Raw genomic sequence first — 21,222 nt, 5'->3', positions numbered from 1 at the left:
AAGGGGAATGGCTTTAACCTGCCAGAGGGGAGACTGAGATGAGCTCTGAGGAAGAAGCTCTTCCCTGTGAGGGTGCTGAGGCGCTGGCACAGGGTGCCCAGAGAAGCTGTGGCTGCCCCATCCCTGGCAGTGCTCAAGGCCAGGTTGGACCCAGGGGCTTGGAGCAAGCTGCTCCAGTGGAAGGGGTCCCTGCCCGTGGCAGTGGTTGGAGCTGGGGGAGCTCTAAGGTCCCTTACAGCACAAACTACTCTGGGATTCTATGAGCAGGGCACGACCAAGAGCCCCTCAGAAAGGTCTGGGGTTTGTATTGATGTCCCAGCCAAGGCGCAGCACTTTCGGACGCTGCAGGAGGGTCGATGGGCTTCTCCTTGTGCTCTTTACCAAATCCCCATCGACAAGCCTTGGGGATGCGGTTGGATCAGGTGGGAAGGATCCCCCCGCAGCCGCGGGAGGGCAGCAGCTCCCACAGGTAGAATGGGGCTGAGGGGAGAAGAAAAGAGGCACCAAAACAACTTCTTTTAAAGCTAAATCCCCAGCTCCTGAGGCTGAGTCCCCAGCTCCGCCTCACCCTCCCAGGCACCATCCCCTCTCGTAGGGGGGAAACGTGGGGCTGTGGTTCTCATACAGCACCCTCACATCACGTCCAGCACCATCAGGCACACACACCAGCTCAGTTCCTGATGCCTGATGCTCCTGTGCGTTGCACCGTCTTGCCCCAGAGTTGGGTCATTACTGTCCCCAACCCGATGCATGGTGGGAGCATCCTTGGGCTCCAGGGAAGCAGCCCTTCTCTCCCATTTGCATCCCAGCCCTACCTTGAGTGCCTCAGTTTCCCCACCTGCGAGTTAAACAAGAGTTTGTCACACACACATACCCCCCACACCCCCCCCCCCCCAGGAGGCACCCACAAACAGCTCTGCTGTTTCAGGGGGGACAATTCCTCTCCTTTCTCAGTACAGGAGAAAGTTTTGAGGGCACAGAGGGGGAAAACAAGTGAGAAGAAAACGAGGTCCGAACCATCGGACCTTAAGCTGAACTTCCCTGCCTTGGTGACAGCCAGGTTTACACCCTGCTGCTTTCACCAGGCTCGGATCTCACTCAGGTCCCTGTTTGAGCAGAAACAGTCCCATTTGCGCCGTTCGGGAGCTGAGAACCCACACCTTTACCTCCCGTTCAACCCTGGGACTCGGCGGCTGCCTTTCCCGCAAGAGTTAACGAAAGGAAGGAGGGAGCAAGGTTTTGCAAGGAGTTAAACCCGGGCAAAAGAGCCTATGGGAAAGAGCCTGCTCCCAGCCCCAGGGCTGGAGGTCACCGGCGCTGGGAGCGCTCACTGCCAGCGTTTAGTAGGTCCTTGACGGAGCAAAGCGAAGCGAAGCATGAGGAGGTGCCGGCAGCGCGGGCGGGGGCACAGACCGGCTCCCCAGTGAGTGACGAGCCAGCGCCGCTTCCTCCGGCCGGCCGGCCCCGCTCGCCGTGTGTCACACACCCAGCCCCATGATTCATCTCCTGGGCTGCTCCAAGCCTCCCGAGCTGCTCCCCATCGCCCACGGGGGGGCCGGTCCAAGCAGCCCCCCGCGCTCGGGGCTTGCAGGACGCGATGGGAAGGCTCAGCGTGGCTCTCGGGATCCTCGCGCTCTGCGCTGCTGGCGCCTGGGGTAGGTTTGGGAGCGCTGCCGCTCGCTTCGAGCCGGGTCATCCAGGGATTGTGCGGCCCAAATTCCCCCCAGTCCCAGCACTTTCTCCCGAGGAAAGCGGTCCGAGGGGGAGCGGGCAGCCTGGAGCTGCTCTGACCGGTTGGGTCTTGAATGGGTCGGCTCCAGGCGGGTTTCCCAAAGGTGGTGTAGGATCGGGACGTGGTTTGGGAGTTATTTCCACGCTGGGTGCGGGAAGTTTCTGTTCTGTACCTCCGCTGTGTTTGGCTCCGGGTAAGGGTTTGTAATGGGAGGACCAGGGTGTGACTTGGGCTCTGTCCTTCCTAAATGCACAACAAAGAGTTTGCAGGGCAGGCTGGGCGCAGTGGTTGTGTTGGTTTAAAGGCAGGGGGTGCCTGTATGTCTTGAGTTCTCTTTTCTCTGTTCTGGTGGTTTTAGGGGTTTAGGGTGAGATGATTTCAGACAAAGGTAATTTGTAGTTTTAACAATATTTCCAGTGTCTGGAGCATGGAGAAGAGACGGGAAAAGCATTTTCTCTTCTCCCCAGCTGTGTTCCCGGGGCTCAAAGTAAATCCTGCAACTGTAAAATGGGGTTTTCAGCTCCTGGTTTATAAATGGGTCCCATTGTTTTTGAGGCCAGGCTCTTTGGGCAACGTTGTTCTGTCTAAAGAATTCCAGACTTTGGTGAATTCCCAGGAACAGCCTGAGGCTCTGATCTACCTGATCCCTGTCGTCAATACAGGACATAGGATAACAACACACTGAAACTATAGAGCTGCAGTTTGGTCCTGTGTATCGGTGCCTGTAAGAAGCTGAGCTGAGTTTGGGCTATTCCCTCCCTGGGATGATGCTTGCCGACAAGGACAGGGTCGGAGAAAAGCCAGAGCCCCAGGATGGCGTTGGCAGAGCAGCCACAAAGACCTAAGCCCTGATCGCTGCATCAAGCAGAAGGATGTCCGGATGGGTTGTGTCCTTATCGAGTTCTCTAAAATATCGGGTTTTCTGTGGGCACTTTCTTGCCCCAGTTGGCAGAGGGAGGAAAAACAAAGCATGTGGCTGGCTCATGCGGTGCATAGAGGTTACTTGGAGTGCAGCTTGGGGGCTGAGTAAGCTCCTCCAGCCGGGGAAGGGTGATGCTGAGCCACAGACGTCTGGGGTATTTCGAGTGCATCATCCCACATCGCTGCCCAGCCGTTCTCATGCTGCCCAGTTCATCTCCCATTTCCCTGTATTTTATGTGTTAGGATTTCTTTCTGTTTTCAAAGCCTGAGTCTTTAGGATCAGATCGTTGTGAGAGACCAACTGCTTTCGTAGTACTTGGGCTCAGGACGTTTTATGGCTGGAAAAACATCCCCAAAAGCTGTGCTGGGTCTTGCATCCAGGCGGTGTCCTGAGCCTGGGAAGCGCTGCTTGGGAAGCTCCAGGACCAAACGTGGAGTGGGCTCAAGATGCAGCCTCCTCCTTCTCCCTCCTTCGCCTGTGCTGTTGCTCCTGCACCATCCCAGGTCCCCATTCCCCACTTCCCTAAAACAGGCAGAGCTGGAAAGACCAAAGCAGAGACATTTCTGCACAGTGAGAGGCTGAGGCTGCCTGCTCGCAGCAGGAATAGCCACATCTGGATGGTGAGAACCGTGCTAACACCACTGGCACTGGGGCATTTCAGCCCCCTCCCAGAGGCCAGGTTCCCAGGTTGGGGAAGGGTCCTCCGTCCCTGGGCACGTGTCTCAGTCATGGGCAATGGATCCCATGGGGACCAGAGGGCTGCATGAGTCTGGGGGCAGGAGTGACTTGCAGGGACCCCCTGGTCAAAGCAGCAATGACATGGTGACATGATGTGGTTGCAGCCTCGGGCACGACAGCATCCTTCCTGCAGGACCCTCTGGCCTGCAGCCCCATCTAACCCCTGGGGTTACATCCTCAGCATGGAAGGGGAGCACCAGATCAAGGACCCCTGTGCTGTGGGGTGGGAAGGAATGCACTGAGCTCAGAGGCTGCACACAGGCAGGAGGTAACGCATACCAACTGCTGGGGAGCAGAGCAGCTCTCCAGCCCAAAGGGACAGACCTGGGGCTCATTATCCCCAGAGCTCAGGTTTCACAGCAGGAGAAGTGGAGGCAGACCCAAGCTTGGAGATCCTCCACATCATGTTTCAGTGCAGCCCGGGCTCACTGACACCAGGGTTAACACTGCACAGGGGAAACTGAGGCGCTTGGCTCAAGTTACAGGGGAAACCTGCTCGAGAGAGGACGTGGACCAGTGCATCCCATCCTAGGCCAAGCTCAAACCCACCCTTGGGGAGCAAACCCCACAGTGGCATTAAGTAAGAGGAGGTCAGGAGCACTGCTGGTGGTTAATCCTCTGAGCCTGTCCCTGAGGGCAGCGCCAGGGCATAGCCCAAATCCAAGGCACGGGGGCTTGGGCTGCAGCCACCAGTGCTTGGCAAGGCAGGAGGGATTCCACACACAGCAGGAGCTGGCGATGCTGAGAGCCCTTTGCCTTCCCCATACCAAGCCCCAGCTCCACATCCTGTCTGCTCAAGGGTGTGATGCTGCTGCTGCATCCCTGCATGTCTTTGGTGCACCAGAGATCAACAAGTTGCTCCTTTAGGCAATACTAAACCTATAATCCTGCCCATCCTCATATGCTGCAGAGTGTCCCTATGGATGCCACCCTGAAGCTGGTGCTGAGCAGGGCAATTGGGGTTTAGCCTTTAAGTGTAGTCACCCTGTGTGGGACAAGCAGGGAGGTGGCATGGCCATGGGGTACATCCCCAAGCAGCGGCAGCGTGTCCAGCCCAGCCTGTGACACCACCTCATGCAGATGCACACAGGTGCAACATGCGTGCACACACGCTGAACACACACATGCAGCCCAGGCTGCGTGCCAAGGGGCATGAACACACGATGCTGTCACTGTGGTTCTGCCTAAGGACCTGACGACACCGTTTCACCATTTCCTCTCTGCTTTGTGTTGCATTTCCTGTGCTCAGAAACACTGGGAGAGCCCTGGGCAGGGACAGGAGGACACGGGGCAAAGGGGAGACCCCAGCGCTCACTGCTCCAGGCTCCTGGGCTCCCCAGGCTGCAGCATTCCCATAACCAAGCCTTAAGATGCTTGTGCCCCGGGAGGAAGGGTGATGCCACCACAGCCACATCAGCCGTTGACAGCAGGAACCACGGAGCCCTATGGTCCTGCCTCTGCCACTGCAGGCACTGGAGCTGCCCAGGGCTCCTGCTGTCGTTTGGGGTCCCTTCAATCCCCCCCCCCCAGTTTCACAGGACTGGTGCCAGTATCACTCAAAGTCCCCATTGCCACTTCCACTGACAGAGCCCAACCTTTGCCCAGGGCATCAGCACAACCACAACCGGTTACCAGCACATTCCTGGACTCCTGCCCTTTCCCTCCCCTCCTTTCCGTGTGCCTGAACCTGGACCAAGAGCGGCTGCTGAGTTTAATGTGTGCACAAGAAAGCACCGACCACACTGGGTCAGGGGCGATGGGAAGAGGCAGCAGCTCCCCAGCCGCTGGGGGGGTGCGGGTACCACATTGTGCCCTTGGAAATTCACCCCTGTACCCTAAAACATCAGCAGAGAGGCCCAAGGGGAGATGCCCCTCACTCCAACACATGCAGCACTGAAAGGATGGATGCAGGGAGGAGCTGTTAGGTGGGAAATGATGCTCAGTCCCAGGCAGGATGAAGCTCAGCTGGTACCAAGGTTATAAAAGGAGCACGGAGGCAGCTCCTGGGGTTTGGGGCTGGGAAAGGGATTAGAGCAGAGCTCTGGTGGGATGGGGGCCTGGCTGAGCACTGACACTTCAGCACCTGTGTGGGTGCAGGATGTAACCGCGCTGTTTTCCTGTTTCAGGGGGTAACATCTGCACCACCCGCGGGGTGAACTCCTGCAAGCAGTGCCTGGCTGTGAGCCCTCTCTGTGCCTGGTGCTCTGCCGAGGTAAGGCAGGGATGTGGAGGAAGGGACGAGCCTTTGGGATGGGCGCTGCTCCCCTTGCCACAGCCGCAACCTCGGTCTCCATCTGTTCCCACTGTGTCTAAACGCGTTTATTGGTGGCATCCGGCTCAGACCACAGCTTGGGATGCCCTCTCTGCCTTGCTCTGAAAACCTGAGTCTTATCTGAGTGCATTGGCTGGCTGGGAAATGCTGGTGATCCCACTGGAAACTCACTTTGTTAGGAAAAGTACATTTCAAACTTAGTTTACTTTTGGTTTGCTTCTTGATAACCCTTTGTAAAGCACTAAGGCTAAAGTGCTTCACTAAGCATTTTACTAAGGCTAAAGGAGCTTAATTGCTGGAAGGGCTGGAAAAGGAAAGGAGGCTGGGGGGAAGAAGGGAAATCACCGATTAGAAGCTAGGATTTGGGTTTAAAAGCCTTTTGTTGTTGGAAAGAAGGGGGAAGGAAGACGAAGTGCCTGGGTTTGGGCTAAAGAAGATGTGAGAGCTGAGTCGTGGCTCTAAAATCACCCTGTTTAGGCAGGTGAGAGCCCCCATGATTTGCCACGTTCCCCTCCAAAAATGCTGCCCTGGGGTTAGTCCATCGGAAGGTAACGGGAGGGAGTTTCCCAACTGGATGGAGCAGCAGCCCCAGGGCAGAGGAGAGGCTGGGACGGGGAGAGGTGATGAAACCTCCTCCTTTGGCAAAGCTTTTCTTCCTTTCTGCTTCCCCACCCATGAAACCCCCGGCTTCCCCCGGCTGAGATCGTGCCACCGGGAGCCGGGGGGAAGCAATCCAAGCTGGAAAACGCTCTTGGGTTGTGCCTGCGTGGCCCGATGCTCTGGGCTCAGTGTGGAGGGGATGCCTCTGCTCGCTGTGCCCATCGGCTCCTGGTGCGAGTGAAGATGCTTATGCCCAATCTCGCCTGCAGCAAGAGGTGTGACAAGGAGCCTCGTTCCCTGCTCCGGAGCGGGAATGGGGCTGGGTTTGTTCCTGGGAGCGGTGATGCTCGGGGCTCGGTTTTTCCTCCCCATCAGCAAAGGTTCCCAAAAAAGGAAATCTTTCCATGGCTGCTCATGGACGTGACGAGCAGTGAGGGAGCCGCCAGCAGCCGCCCCCCCGAGAGCCGGGCTCTGCCTCCAACATCTGGACGGCATTGGCTGAACACAGCACATGAGGGCTCTCTGTGTGGGTTTGTTTAATTTCCCAGGGGTGGGGAGGTCTCTGATACTGTGCCCCCCCCCCCCCCCATCCCCATCCCTCACTCTGTTTTTTAAAGGGAAAGTGTCCTTATTTGTGCTCCTTCTGCTCCTTTTCCACCCACATGGCTTCCCCAAGCAGCCTTTATCTGCTGCTCCAGCCTGCCTTTGGACAAGAGAAGGACTTCATTGTGGTTTCCTGAGGCTGATGCAGAGGGAATTGAGTTTTATTTAGTTTTCAGGAAGTTTGACTGCTTTTACCAATAGATGTGCCCATCCACTTCCCATTTCCATTGGGAAATGCCAGCCAACCTGTAACACTGAGACGTGGCTTTAAAATCATTTGGGAGGTTGTTGGGACACATCTTCCTGCCTCACCCCCTCTGGTTGCCTTGGAGGAAAGGGGGAGGCAAAGCTGGACCAGGGGGTTGTTCTAGAGAAGCTGCTGGAAGGTTTTAGCTTAATCTGCTGTGGCCTCTCTGCTTTGGGCTCTCTCCCGCTCAGAGCTGATGCTCTATGTGGTTGCCTTGGGCATGAAAATGGAGATGTCCTGGGGATGCAGGAATTCCCACAGCTGCCTGTGCTGGGAACTTGGGAAGGGAGCTGGCTCTGCCAGTGCCCTGCCTGGTCCTGCCTTCACTCACAAGGGATGCAGGCAGCAATCCATATCAAGAGCTCCTTTAGTGCTACAGTGGCTTTTTCCTTTGCCTTTTTCAGTAGTTTTGTTGCTGGGGAGGCTCCTGTGAGTCCTGGATCCATCATCATATTTAGGGCTCCAGGGTAAGGGGTTAAATAGCATCTCCATGGGAACCTCAAAGCTGGAATGATGTTGTTAATCCCATAAGGTGCTGCGTGGCCTGGGAGTTTCCCAGCATCTCCAGGTATCAGCCATGAGCCCAGCCTGCCTTTACCCTCATGCTTTTCCAGTGATTTCTCCACCTGGGACAGGAATGTAAGTGGTGATGGATGGGATGTGGCGTAAACCAGGCACCTCTTCCCACAGCAGGGAGCCCTGTGGGGCTGGGTGGGTTCAAGGCAGCTAAATGAGGGGGATGAGCTGTCCTCTTGGGCAGCGGTGTGCTGGCCAGGCAGTGAGGGTGGGAGCAGGAGGCTGCAGGAACACGTCTGCTGATGCATTTGCTGATGTATTCTCTGGCTATCACTCCACACTGTTTCCAGAGGGCTCTCGGCCAGCATAAAACACACGCATTCATTCCAGGGTTCAGGCAGCCTCGGGTGATGTCCTGCATGGGGAAACTCGCCAGCACTGAGAGGCTGCAGTTAGGATCCAGCTGAACCAGCCCCAGCAGGACTTGTGCCACTTCCCTTTACTACAGGGAAAGGCTGTGCTGGTTGTCTGCTGTAGACTTTGAATGTAGGAGGGCTTGGGCTGTGGGAGGGAGATGAAGAAACCCTTTGGAGGGGAGGGAGCCTCTTGGCAGCATTGGGCTGGGAAAGAAATTCCTCCCATATCTGTCTTCGTGAGAAGCCAGAGACCGGAGCCCTTCTGAATGTGCTGTGATAAGGGCGAGGAGCCGGGAACTTTCTAGGAAAGAGGGACATGGCCAGACCCCATCGTGTCTCCACATGTTGTGCTCCCGGCCCCTGATGGGCACTTGATGGCTTCTCCCGCAGCCCTTTTTGCTCTTTCACTCCTTTTTTGGTTCTCCTTTCCCCTGGCTGGCTCCATCCTGCAGGAAGCTGGAGAGTTCGAGATAAGCCTGAAGTGTTCTTGCACAGGAACTGAGCATCACTTCATGCAATGGGCTCCCCACAGCAGGGACCAGGGCTGAAACAGACGGGTTTCTAAAGGCACAGTAGATGAAAGTGGGAAAAGGTGGCTCGTGTTTTGCCATGGTTGAGGATGTAATAGAAGTCCCAGCCTCTGCTCCTCATCCCCTGCCATGTTCACATCCCTCCTCACCCTTTTCTGGCCATCCCACATAAAGGGCCTTTCCTTTTAGCTTGGCCAAAACCAAACCTGAGGCTCCAGCTGCCAGCAGCTGGGAGCGGGTTCGGCAGGGATCTGTTCTCCCTCGCTCCTTGGCAGGGGCAGCTGAGCTCCACCGGAGCACAACAGACCAAAACCTGCCCTGAACCCCAGCAGGACTTGTCCAGCATCTCCCTTGAGCAGAGGCACCGTGCCCCAAAGCACCTCTTACCCTGGTCTCCTGCATTAGGTGTGCTAAAGAGCTCTCCAGTGGAAAAGGGGGCCCTCCTTGTGCTGCAGCCATGGGGGCTCCTGGAGGAGCCTGGCTCCTGACCTTGTGCCTTTCCCGCAGGTCTTGGCACCAGGGTCCCCTCGCTGTGACCTGCGCACCAACCTCCTGGAGAATGGCTGCGGGCACGACTACATCGAGTTCCCCAGCAGCAGTGTGACCATCCTGGAGGCCAGACCCCTCAGCGACAAGGGCTCAGGGAGCTCCATCACCACCCAGATGAGCCCCCAGAGAATACGGCTGAACCTGCGGCCGGGTGAGAGCCTCCAACTACCACGGGAAGGGGGGATGCAGTGGGAATAACTCAAAGGGCTCAAATGATGAGTGAGCCGTCACTGCCTCACCAACTCTTGTGTCCATGGGGGGCAATGCCAAGCTGGGAGCTGCACCAAAGCCTCCAGGAGCATCCCTGCTGTCTGCAAGCTGGTCGGTCTCCTGGCTCAACCCTGACGTATCCCAGTGGGCAGGATGGGATACAGCAACTTCAGCAACACATGGGCTTATTTTATCAAGGCATTTAGACCTTGGCCACTGCTACTGTACTCTAAATGATTTGGTGGAGGTCAGCTCATGTCTAACAAGCTGTAGAGCAGCTGGAAGGGTTGGGCTGCCAACAGGTCCCTGTGATTCCCTAGGCTTGTTTCAGACAGGCTGGAGACAATTAACTGTGATGGTCTTTTGCCAGCATGGAGGAGTTCCAAGTGATGCCAAGCAGGAGGCAGAACTAACAGGCATCACTTTCCCAAGGTCACAAAACCGGTTTGGGGATGTGGAGAAAGTGGAACCGTCACCGTGCTCTGCCCCATGTGCAGCCCATTTCCTGCCATCCATTCATGGATGACTCTTCCAGTCTCAGCAGGAGCAATTTTGGTTCCTTGTGCTCATTAAAGCCCAGATATCAGTGGTTGATTGCACATTCTTGGGCCTTCCAGACAGGAGTACTCACCCTGTATGTCTAAAGTGACCCCATGCAATGGGGACATGTAGCAGCTAAGTGGCCCTTACAGATATTTGGCAGGAGGCAGGTAGTTGTGGTGCTCTGGAGAGGAACAGATACAGTGTGCAGTGCTGAAGCCCCTGTTTCTTGGAAGCAGTACAAGAAAACCCCAGTTGATCTCTGTCCAACCGAGGCTTGGCACGAGTCATTGGCCTCTACTCATGAATCAAGACCAAATGTTAAAGGGTTTGAGGAGGACAGGTCACAGCCCATGGCCCACAAGCTCAGTCCTGGTTTTAGCTCTACAAGAAGAAACAGATGCTCTCTGAGCGCTGAGTTGGGCCCCCTGACTGTGTGGTGACGACGTGGAGGAGCTGGAAGGAGCCAAGAGGGAGGGAACAGGGATGGGGAAGGCCTTGGGAGATGCTCAGAGTTCTTGGTTGCTCAGGGAAGTGCGAAGCAGCCATACAGTGCTCTGGTAATCCCTGTATCCATACGCTGGGTCTTTCACTCACTCCATCCAGCGCGTGTTGGTCATGCTGTTCATGCAGCTTCTGAGGGTCAGCTCTGGACAGGAGGTTTGGAGAACAGGACCTATAAGCACGTTTGCCATCTCCAAGGTGCACACCATTATCTCCTGTGCAAGCACCCTGCCCAAAGGGCTTTGCCCCTTTGTGTACAAGTGTGATGTTCTCCTCCCAGAAGCTTTAAGCCATCTCCTTGGGTTCCTGCTGACCCCATAGGTTGATTTTTCTCCCTAGTTCTGCAGTGATCCCCCCCGCTCCTCCTAGGAGAGGATCTCTCACTCCCTCTCACATTACAGATGATTCCCAGATCTTCCGTGTCCAAGTGCGACAAGTGGAAGACTACCCCGTGGACATCTACTACCTGATGGACCTGTCCAACTCCATGAAGGACGATCTGAGGAACATCCAGAACCTGGGCACAAAGCTGGCCAGTGAGATGCGCAAGCTCACCAGCAACCTACGCATTGGCTTTGGAGCCTTTGTGGACAAGCCCATTTCCCCCTACATGTACATCTCCCCTCCAGAAGCCATCATCAACCCTTGTTATGAGTAAGAAAGCAACTTCTAAAACTCCCAGCAGGACAGAGCCCTTCTCTAGGACATGTGGTTGCTTCAGCAGCCTCTGGCTGTGTCCTTGGGCTCTTGGGGTGGTTGGGTCCCTGCAAGCACCCTGGATGGGCCCATGGGAGGTGGGATCTGATCCTCATGCCCTGCCTGATGCCCTGCAGGATCGGGGAAACCTGCCTGCCCATGTTTGGGTACAAGCACGTCCTGTCGCTCACGGACGAGGTGACCCGCTTCAACGAGGAGGTGCGGAAGCAGAGCGTCTCAAGGAACCGTGATGCGCCCGAGGGTGGCTTCGATGCCATCATCCAGGCCACCGTGTGCGATGTAAGGGGCAAGAAAGCCTGGCTGGGGCTTGGGAGATGCTCAATGGGTTGGCCCTGGTGGGTTGGCAGAGACCATCCAAGCCCACCAGGTAAGGAACATAAACCCTGTGGTGCTGCTGCATGGCTCCGATCTGCAAAAGATGGGCATTAAACTGGAATGTTTCTAGACCAACAGCCAAGGCAGGGCCCTTACGTGGTCCTGGGAGGAGACAGGAGCAGATCAGGTACTTGGGAACTGATGATCACAGAATCATGGAATGATTTGGGCTAGGAGGGACCATAAAGCTCATCCAATTCCAAACCCCTGCCACGGGCAAGGACACCTTCCACTAGAGCAGCTTGTTCCAAGCCCCGTTCACTTAACACTGCCAGGGATAGGGCACAATGATCCCATGTCAGCCCTGCAGTAACCAGCCCAAAAGGGACATCCACCTTGTGCCTCCACCTTGATTTTGCTGGGAATGGGAGGGATTGCAGCCCATATCCATGACCTGGGGCATGCAAAGGCAGCAGCAGGGTGCTGGCACATAGGGCTGCTGCACAACCGGGAGCTGTCTTTCACTACAGGAGAAGATCGGCTGGAGGAATGATGCTTCCCACCTCCTCGTCTTCACCACGGATGCCAAGACCCACATCGCGCTGGATGGCAGGCTGGCAGGCATTGTGCAGCCCAATGACGCCCAGTGCCACATTGACAAGGACAATTTCTACTCTGCCTCCACCACACTGGTAAATCCCAACCTCCACAGTGGGGTTGTGGAGACCCTGTTGAGGAACCCCATGGGATGGCAGAGGTGATCCGGCCATGGCTGGAGAGCATGATGGGCACCAGGGCGGTTGGGGGTACATGTTCTTTGGGTACAGCCTCTCCTCCTCCCCAGGACTATCCCTCTCTGGGCCTGATGACTGAGAAGCTCTCCGAGAAGAACATCAACCTGATCTTTGCTGTGACAGATACAGTGGTTGGCCTCTACCAGGTAACAGCCCCTGTGCAAAGCCACCTTCTTAGGGGGGTGGTGGGTCCCAAGGAGCATCCTTTGCAGCTGGCCATGGGTGGCTGCATATAGCTTGGAGGTCTCCTGTCCTATCAAAGCTCGTAGGGAAGCTCCCATGTGCCCAGACAGGGTTTGCCTAAGTTACAAGCAACCCATGCTTATGATATTCCTGCAGAACTACAGTGAGCTGATCCCAGGCACAACCGTGGGCACCTTGTCCAGAGACTCCAGCAACGTCCTGCAGCTCATAGTGGACTCCTACGGGGTAAGTGTGCAACGTGATGGCCCCACACAGCTCTCTCCCTCCCAAAATAGCCACTGCTTCACACTGCAAACAGCCCACACAGAGTTGGCAGCTCCCCCAGCCCTGAGCATCTTTCCTGGGCCAGCTGCGAGCATCTGCCTCCACCAATGCATGCGGGAATGCTGGAGAAGGGAGGTCACTGTGTTCACTGCCTGCCCCTTCCCATCCTCAAAGGCATTTCCCAATGGGGAATGACGTAGCCAAGTCCTGAGAAAGACTCAAGGATCTTGGCTCCCTTCCCGTGTGCGTGGGAGCATCGTGGTGGAGCGGGAGCCCCATCCCAGGGGCTGCTCCCTGCCCAGTCTCTGCTGTCACCTTCAACTCTTCTCTCTCCTCGCCTAGAAAATCCGCTCCAAGGTGGAACTGGAGGTGCGTGACCTCCCTGAAGAGCTGTCCCTGGCCTTCAATGCCACCTGCCTCAATGACGAGGTCATCCCTGGGCTCAAGTCTTGCGTGGGGCTCAAGATTGGGGACACGGTGAGGATCCTGTTCGTGGACTTGGTTTTTCTCCCCCTCCATATAGAGCCTGATGCTCTCTACCACCACCACCTCCTTGCCCCACCACCTCCCTGGTGACACGGGGATCTTTGCAGTGGAAAGAGGGGTCCAGCAAGGATGAAGATGCTTTTCTGAGTCTGCTGAATGCAAACTCTATGGTTCAATAGCTCAGGCCGGGCTGCTGGATGTGGTGAATGGGATTCAGCCTGGTTACTGTGGCAGGCCCAACCCATGTTGTGACAGCTCTGAAAAGCCCAAAGCAATGTGATGGGTCCCATTTTGGGGCTCTCTAAGCTTGGGGTGGGTACTGCGGCACGGTGCTGATGGCTGGATGCTCCCCCTTGCCCTCCAGGTGAGCTTCAGCATCGAGGCCAAGGTACGGGGGTGCCCGCGGGAGCGGGAGAAGTCCTTCACCATCAAACCCGTGGGCTTCAAGGACAACCTGACCGTGGTGGTGAACTTCGACTGCGACTGCTCCTGCGAGAGCCAAGCGGAGGCCAACAGCTCGTCCTGCAGCGGAGGCAACGGCACCCTGGAGTGTGGCGTGTGCCGCTGCAACGCCGGGCGCCTGGGCTCGCACTGCGAGTGCTCGGAGGAGGAGTACAACCCCTCGCAGCAGGACAACTGCAGCCCCCGGGCAGGCCAGCCCCTCTGCAGCCAGCGCGGGGAGTGCATCTGCGGGCAGTGCGTGTGCCACAGCAGTGACTTCGGGAAGGTGACGGGCAAGTACTGCGAGTGCGACGACTTCTCCTGCGTGCGCTTCAAGGGGCAGATGTGCTCGGGTGAGTGATGGGCAGAGAGCGCATCAAGGTGCTCGCGGCACCCAAGGTCATGGAGAAAGGTGGCACCAGCTGTTTTGGGGGTTGTCCAATGCGTCGTCCCCGCCGCTGGCTTGCTGCTCAGCAATGGCTCTGCCTGGACCGCAACAGAAGGGAATGGCGATAGGATAAGGGTGATGGGTTCAGATTTACTCAGGAGAAATTCAAATGAGACATCAGGAAGAAATTCTTCCTTGTGAGGGTGCTGAGGCGCTGGCACAGGGTGCCCAGAGAAGCTGTGGCTGCCCCATCCCTGGCAGTGTTCAAGGCCAGGTTGGACACAGGGGCTTGGAGCAAGCTGCTCCAGTGGAAGGTGTCCCTGCGAGTGGCAGGGGTTGGAGCTGGATGAGCTTTAAGGTCCATTCCAACCCAAACCATTCCATGACCAGGCCTCCCTTTTTGGCAGCTGGGGTCACCTCCTGTGCCTGGGCTACAGGGTTAAAAGCAGACCTCAGTCCTCACTTAGACTCAGAACTCCCATCAAGGGGGCTGGTGGGCACCCAGGGGTGCACAGAGCAGGGACCTTGCTTGAATCACAGCACCCATTGTATTAGAGGTGTTGTTCTGTGGGAGGAAACCCCAGCGTGGATGGGGAGGGATGGGGAAAGGCAATTTTTATCCTGCAGTTAGTTCTTGAGGACTCCCTGTTGGCAAAAGCATTGGGGAAGTGAATCCTCTCCCTTGCTGGCCCTGCAGCATCTCCTCTCCTGAACAACCATCTCCTCCATGTGCTACCAGACTGCCCTGCTCCAGCCCCGGCTGCAGCTTCTCTCTTCACTGGGGAGACAGAACCAGGTCCTTGGGTTCTCCTCCTATGCCAGGCACTGGGGAAGGAGTCCCTCTCTGTAGGACACCCATCCCAGCAGTGGTTTCAGATGTCCTGATGTGCCTCTTCCCCATAGAGGGTTTCTCCCATCCACTTCTCCAGTAAGCACTGGAGCTCTGAGTGAACCCCCAAGCTCTACCCCATCCTCTCAGTGGATGCAAGAGGGGTGGCAGTGCCCGAGACTGGGGCATGAAACTGTGGCACATCCCAGAAGTGGTTCAAGGAGGAATGAGGAGGGGGCTGCCACCCCTTTTCCTGTTCCCAGCCTCCCTCTGTATGTCCCCAGATGGAGTTTTTGGGACCTCACCTGCCCCTCAGCCCATGTCAGTGGGATTGATGCTTTACCTTATCAGCCTGCTGCTAACACAGGCGGAAACGTTGGGTTTTCCCTCACCCTGCACTGTTGGTGCCCCTGTGGCCGCTGGCGCCTGTTCCTGCCGCCTGTTTGCACAACCACTCACTGCCTGTTTGGACAAGGGCTGCTGATGCTCTGCCCCAGCCTGGCTGAGCTGTTCATTAACCTGCTCTGGCTGACCCTGCTGGCATCCATCCCACCCCACTGAGCCACTGGAGAAGAGAAAGCTGCGTGGACACCTCATAGCAGCTTCCAGTATCTGAAGGGGGCTTATAGGGATGCTGGGGAGGGACTCTTCATTAGGGACTGTAGTGACAGGACAAGGGGTAACGGGTTAAAACTGAAACAGGGGAAGTTTAGATTGGATATAAGGAGGAAATTCTTTCCTGTGAGGGTGGTGAGGCACTGGAATGGGTTGCCCAGGGAAGTTGTGAATGCTCCATCCCTGGTGGTGTTCAAGGCCAGGTTGGACAGAGCCGTGGGTGCCATGGTTTAGTGTGAGGTGTCCCTGCCCATGGCAGGGGGGTTGGAACTGGATGATCTTAAGGTCCTTTCCAACCCTAGCTATTCTATGATTCTATGTTTCCATGCCTTGCCACCCGGTGTGCCACTGTTTTCCTGTGACTCAGCCCCAGGTCCTCATTCACGGGGTTACACATTGATTTCTCATGCCGACATCCCCACAGCCCTGGCGGGGATCATTCCTGGCCAATCTCCTGCTGGAAAGCAGCATTCCCGACGTGCCCCAGTGCACAGGCCTTGGGACGGGTCGGTGTGTGCTGGCTCCATGACATTCCCATCCTCTACTGTGCCTTTGAGCTGTAATCAAACCACAATGCAAATAGCCCCAGGCTTTGGCAGGGTTTGAGCGTGTCTGTCTGTCTGATTAAGCCAGTCTGAGAGTGCAGAGCTTGTTGGGCCTTTCTCAGCAGTCAGCTTCTGCTGCCTGGTCTGGGACAGGGAGAAAAGCAGGATTTGGGGGTTTAACCTGACTCAGTCTGAAATTAAAAGCCAAAGCCAGGCTTGACTAACTCGGAGCTGGATCTGATTGAGCATCTCCAGCTGCTGCTGCTGACAGCGTGGGTTGTTTGGGTAGAATAAGAGGAGCATTGGGGTTGCAGCAAAGGTTTGATGTGAGCTGTGTCCCACCCTATGGACAGTAGAACGGGGCTGTCTTGGGCCCTGCCATGCCAACAGCCCCATCTGGCTGAACGCTATTGGGATCTATGGGGATGCTCAAGGGTCCTGATGGCCTCTGGCTTGTCCCCAGGCCACGGGCAGTGCAGCTGCGGGGACTGCCTGTGCGACCCGGACTGGACCGGCGACTACTGCAACTGCACCACGCGCACTGACACGTGCATGTCCAGCACCGGGCTGGTGTGCAGCGGCCACGGCTCCTGCGTCTGCGGCAAGTGCGACTGCACCCAGCCCGGCTCCTATGGAGACACCTGCGAGAAGTGCCCTACCTGCCCGGACGCCTGCACCATCAAAAAGTGAGCAAGGGCAGAGCTGGGACCGGTCCTACCCCACTGGGGAGCTGGGGTGGGTCATGGGGGTGCCACATAGGATGGATTGGGTTGGAAAGGACCCGAAGAGAGACCTTCCAGTAGAGCAGCTTGCTCCAAGCCAACCTGGCCTTGAACACTGCCAGGGATGGGGCAGCCACAGCTTCTCTGGGCACCCTGTGCCAGCGCCTCAGCACCCTCACAGGGAAGAGCTTCTGCCTTATCTCCAACCTGAACTTCACCTGTTTGTTCAAACCCATCACCCCTTGTCCTATCACTCCAGTACCTGATTAAGGCCCCTCTCCAGCATCCTTGTAGCCCCCTTCAGACACTGGAAGCTGCTCTGAGGTCTCCACACAGCTTCTCCAGGCTGAACAGAACCCATCCCTGGCAGTGTTCAAGGCCAGGTTGGACACAGGGGCTTGGAGCAAGCTGCTCTAGTGGAAGGGGTCCTTGCCCGTGGCAGGGGTTGGAGCTGGATGAGCTTTAAGGTCCCTTCCAACCCAAAGCATCCATGGTATCCCATCAGTGAGCCGGCAGCAGTGGCAGCAGGAGCTCTCACACCCTGCAGCCTGGCTGGCTTGGGACTGCAGTGATTTCTGCTGCCTGAGATGCAAGGTGGTGAGCACGGGGGAGCTCACGGCACCTCTCTGCTCTCCTCTCCCTCAGGGATTGTGTGGAGTGCAAGAAGTTTGAGCGGGGGACACTGGTGGAGCAGCAGTCCTGCAGCCGCATGTGCCGCGATGAGATTGAGACCGTGCAGGAGCTCGGTAAGAGAGAGCCCCAGACCCTGTCCTGAAGGGTGGGAATGGGGGGAGGCTGCGTCCACCACCCACTTTCCCTCCCCATGGGCACCCCCCTAACCCGGGGGGCTCTGAATCTCTCGCTCTGGCAGTTGACAGGGGCAAGGATGCCGTGAACTGCACCTACAAGGATGAGAATGACTGCGTGGTGAGGTTCCAGTACTATGAGGACTCCAGCGGCAAGTCCATCCTCTACGTTATCGAGGAGCCCGGTAAGAGCCAGCTGGAGGGATGCAGAGGGAGCTGTGCTGTGTTTCTGTGCTGAGTGGGGAGATTGGGCTTGATCCTAAAGTTCTTTTCCAACCTATTGAATCTATGCTTTTGAGTGCCTGTTTTACCTCCCACCCCAGCCAGGTTCATGGGCACAGGGGCTGTGAGGGAGGTTAAAGAGCTGCTTTGTTCCCTGCTCCATGCCACAGGGTGTGATTTCCTGCCTCTGTCTCATGTTTCCCCACCTCTTCTTGGCTATTTCACACCCTGCACTGAGGCCAAGGATGGGGGCTCAACCTTCCCACTGCCCTCATCCTGCTTCTGGCTCCATGGGGTGATGCTACTTGAGAAGCAGACAGGAGCTGGCTCCCATTAGCCAGGGCTGGGGTACAGCAGAGCATCCCTGGGGTCTCCAGAGACCTCAAGGTCTGAGCTGGGGGTTGCATAGCCTTCCAAAGCAGGGCCATGGAAGCAGCCCCCAGCAGGGCTGCAGTCCAAACTCCAGAGAGGAGCTTGAGGATCTCAGCACGTGCACCCCATGGATGGGATCCTCCTATATAGAACCTGCTGTGCTCAAGGAGGGGAGGCTCCTGCTCTCTAACACGGCAGGGTGAAGCCCTCCTAAGACCACAGCAGCTCCATGTTCTTATGGCCAGGCAGCCCCAGAGCTGAGCCTCCCCAACCCTGCCTTTCTCCCTCCTCCAGACTGCCCGAAGGGGCCGGATGTCCTGGTGGTCCTGCTCTCAGTGACGGGCGCCATCCTGCTCATCGGCCTCGCTGCTCTGCTCATCTGGAAGCTCCTCATCACCATCCACGACCGTCGGGAGTTTGCCCGTTTCGAGGAGGAGAAGGCCAGAGCCAAGTGGGACACGGTGAGGACCAGTGGGTCGGGAGTCCCTGGATCTGAGTGGATCCAGATCCCAGTGCTCCCAGCATAAGAGCCCAATTGCTGTCTGTGGTCCCAGGGCATGGTCCTTGGGGACCAGCTTCCTCCATCCCCCTATGAAGCGCGAAGGATTCAGGGTGACACTGCCCAATCTGGACCCCTTCCATGTGGTCCCAGAGGATGTGTACAGGTGATAGCACATGTCCCACATGATCTTCCCACCTCTGGCTTATTCCAAGCATTGTCACCAGCGTGACCCTCTTACTCACTGCCCACACCAGTGCTTCCATCCTGTGAGCAAGGCAGAAAGTCCCTCCTGCCATGGGATACTGGAGGAGCTGAGGCACCCAGAGCACAAGGACTGGGATAGCACCAGTGCCTGTCCCTCACTTCCTCTTCTCCCCAGAGGGAAGGGATGGAGAGGCATGGGATGATTCTCTCCGCAGCTCCTGCTGCCTTTCTCCACCTCCACAGCAGCTTCTCCCTGCTCTCCCCCATGAAACCTTATGGGCTGAAGCCTTGAGTGGAGATATGGATTAACCACTCAATGCTGACCTGGTGCCTCAGTTTTCCCAGCTGTAAAATAGAATGAATGCTGATGCCAAGCACAAAATGATGATGTCCTTTCTACTCCTCCTTCTTCCAGGGCCACAACCCTTTATATAAAGAGGCTACATCTACCTTCACCAACATCACGTACCGCGGGAACTGAGGATGCCGCATCCAGCGCTGCCATGGGATCACCCTGTGTGCTCTGTTGGAGTCCAGTTTACAGAAGAGCTCGAGTGTGTTTCTGTGTGGGTGTGAATGTCTGTGTGTAATTTAACAACCCCTCAACTGCCTCCAGAGCCCTGTAACCGCAGGGATGTGCTTTCCATGGCAAACCTCTCGTCCTTACCTCGGTGGGTCGCCCCGCAGGACCCGGCGGCCCCTCCATACACTGAACACGGAGAAACGGGACTTTGTCTGCCTGGCCAGTTTGTCAACCCTTTGGTGCTCATTGGGCCAGGTGGATTTCATGAGCAGATGCTCAAACTAAGTGCTGAGCTGTGATCTCCTGCTGGTGAAGCTCTGATTGCTCCAAGCATCCCTTCGTGAACTGGACAGATGTGGAGCCCTTAGGCACAGGAGCCATCCCTTGGCTTTGTGGGTTGAGGACACTGCTCGAGCAACCCACCAGCCCTGTGTTTCTGGTAATACTCTGGCCCAGGATGGTGTAAAGCAGCGCCCCAGCATCATGGTACCCTTCCTTTCATGTTCCACCATCGCCCAACTTTATGTAGCATCAGCTGTGCTGGTCCCAGCTGCAGCCCCTGGGCTGGTGCTAAGCTCCCCATGTCCCCCGCCACTGTCTTCATGCCACAACTCATGCAGGTGCACAGGCAGCAGCCTCAGGAACGCTGTGCTGCCCATTGTCCCCTGAGCCTGGCCACCTTTCTTCCTTTGCTGTGCTTTTTGGGCTGCATAACTGCACCAAGCTTGGTTTTCTGGTTCTAGAGGAGCAGGCACCATTCAGGTCGTGTCCTGCTGCCTGGAGCTCTGTTGTCCTGTTGGGAGAAACAAAGCAATGTCCTGATAGCAGAGTTTGCTGTAACAGTGCTGCTGCCCTGCCCCAGGGAGAGCACAGCGGCTCTAAGGGGTAGCTTCATCCCCTTTGCACCAAAAAGCATCAGTGCCTGGTGTGGGACTGGTCCCGAGGGCCCCAATTGCCTGAGCTGGTGGTGGCTGTGTCCCTGCTCCCTGGCTGTGTGGGAGCAGGGGCTGGGGTTGGATGGGCAGCACCGGAGCAGCAGCGATTCACACCATGGAAATAACCCTCGATACAATAAAAGATGTCACACACAGCAGGCTGAGGGTGAATTGTGGCTCCTGGGGAGAGCAAAGCCTCCTGTAAGGCTCCTTTTTGTTTCACTTATTATGGGCTAAGTGAACCCAAAGATGCGCTAAGTGCTCCCAGCCAGGGTGTATGGTGGAGGAGAGCAGCACCACCACCTGCCTGCTGAGTGTATGAGAACTATCAGTGGCTTTTGGAAGAGGAAAATGCTGCTCTTAGTAATGCTTGAATGCTTAGTAATGCTTGGAATGAGTTTGTTCCTAGGAGTAGTTCCAGCCCTTCAGAGAACACATTCAGGTGATGGTCAACATTTCCTTCCAGTGGTTGTTTGGGGGGGTTTATTTTGCTTTCTTTATTCCTTGCTATAATTTAACAGCTTTAACCTGCCAGAGGGGAGACTGAGATGAGCTCTTAGCCACAAGCTCTTCCCTGTGAGGGTGCTGAGGCGCTGGCACAGGGTGCCCAGAGAAGCTGTGGCAGTGTTCAAGGCCAGGTTGGACACAGGGGCTTGGAGCAAGCTGCTCCAGTGGAAGGGGTCCCTGCCCGTGGCAGGGGCTAGAGCTGGAGGAGCTTTAAGGTCCCTTCAACCCAAACCAGGCTGCGGTGCTGTGGTGGCTCTCTGAAAGCTGGGCACGGGGCTGCGGGGACACCCAGCGGCCACTCTTCACAGCAGCATTTTGCCTGGTTCTCTGCTCCCCCCTCAGCCCGCCCCCTGGACCACAGGGTGCAGGGTGCTCAGGGCAGCACCCGGTGCCCGCGGCTGCACTGGGGGGTGAGGAGGGCGTCCCAGCACCCAGGTGTGCTCTGGGGTTGG

General features: G+C 56.7%; 1 protein-coding gene across 1 annotated transcript; it reads left to right on the top strand.

Annotated features, from left to right (window-relative positions):
• The first annotated feature begins 1,339 nt into the window (after positions 1 to 1,339).
• Positions 1,340 to 20,418, top strand: ITGB3 (integrin subunit beta 3). The gene is made up of 15 exons (XM_062622502.1): positions 1,340 to 1,655; positions 5,519 to 5,604; positions 9,084 to 9,276; positions 10,781 to 11,033; positions 11,213 to 11,375; positions 11,942 to 12,103; positions 12,256 to 12,351; positions 12,545 to 12,634; positions 13,016 to 13,150; positions 13,524 to 13,953; positions 16,441 to 16,663; positions 17,345 to 17,445; positions 17,571 to 17,690; positions 18,394 to 18,560; positions 19,221 to 20,418. Exons 1-15 carry the CDS (start codon positions 1,598 to 1,600, stop codon positions 19,284 to 19,286), a joined length of 2,343 nt encoding a protein of 780 aa, XP_062478486.1. The 5' UTR covers positions 1,340 to 1,597; the 3' UTR covers positions 19,287 to 20,418.
• The last annotated feature ends 804 nt before the right edge of the window (positions 20,419 to 21,222 follow it).

Source organism: Pezoporus occidentalis, unplaced genomic scaffold (assembly GCF_034315485.1).
Source record: "Pezoporus occidentalis ecotype Australia unplaced genomic scaffold, CSIRO_AGI_Poc_V1 ctg242, whole genome shotgun sequence".
NCBI classification, from domain to species: Eukaryota; Metazoa; Chordata; class Aves; order Psittaciformes; family Psittacidae; genus Pezoporus; species Pezoporus occidentalis.
The sequence above is the reverse complement of the archived record's forward strand: the minus strand, read 5'-3'. Positions and strand labels throughout refer to the sequence as shown.

Excerpts from the sequence above, each read along its gene's own strand:
- ITGB3 (XM_062622502.1), top strand. The coding sequence starts at position 1,598 with ATGGGAAGGCTCAGCGTGGCTCTCGGGATCCTCGCGCTCTGCGCTGCT. Across the intron at positions 12,104-12,255 it reads ACTCTGCCTCCACCACACTG|GACTATCCCTCTCTGGGCCT; the intron begins GTAAATCCCAAC and ends CCTCCTCCCCAG. Across the intron at positions 16,664-17,344 it reads GACGCCTGCACCATCAAAAA|GGATTGTGTGGAGTGCAAGA; the intron begins GTGAGCAAGGGC and ends CCTCTCCCTCAG.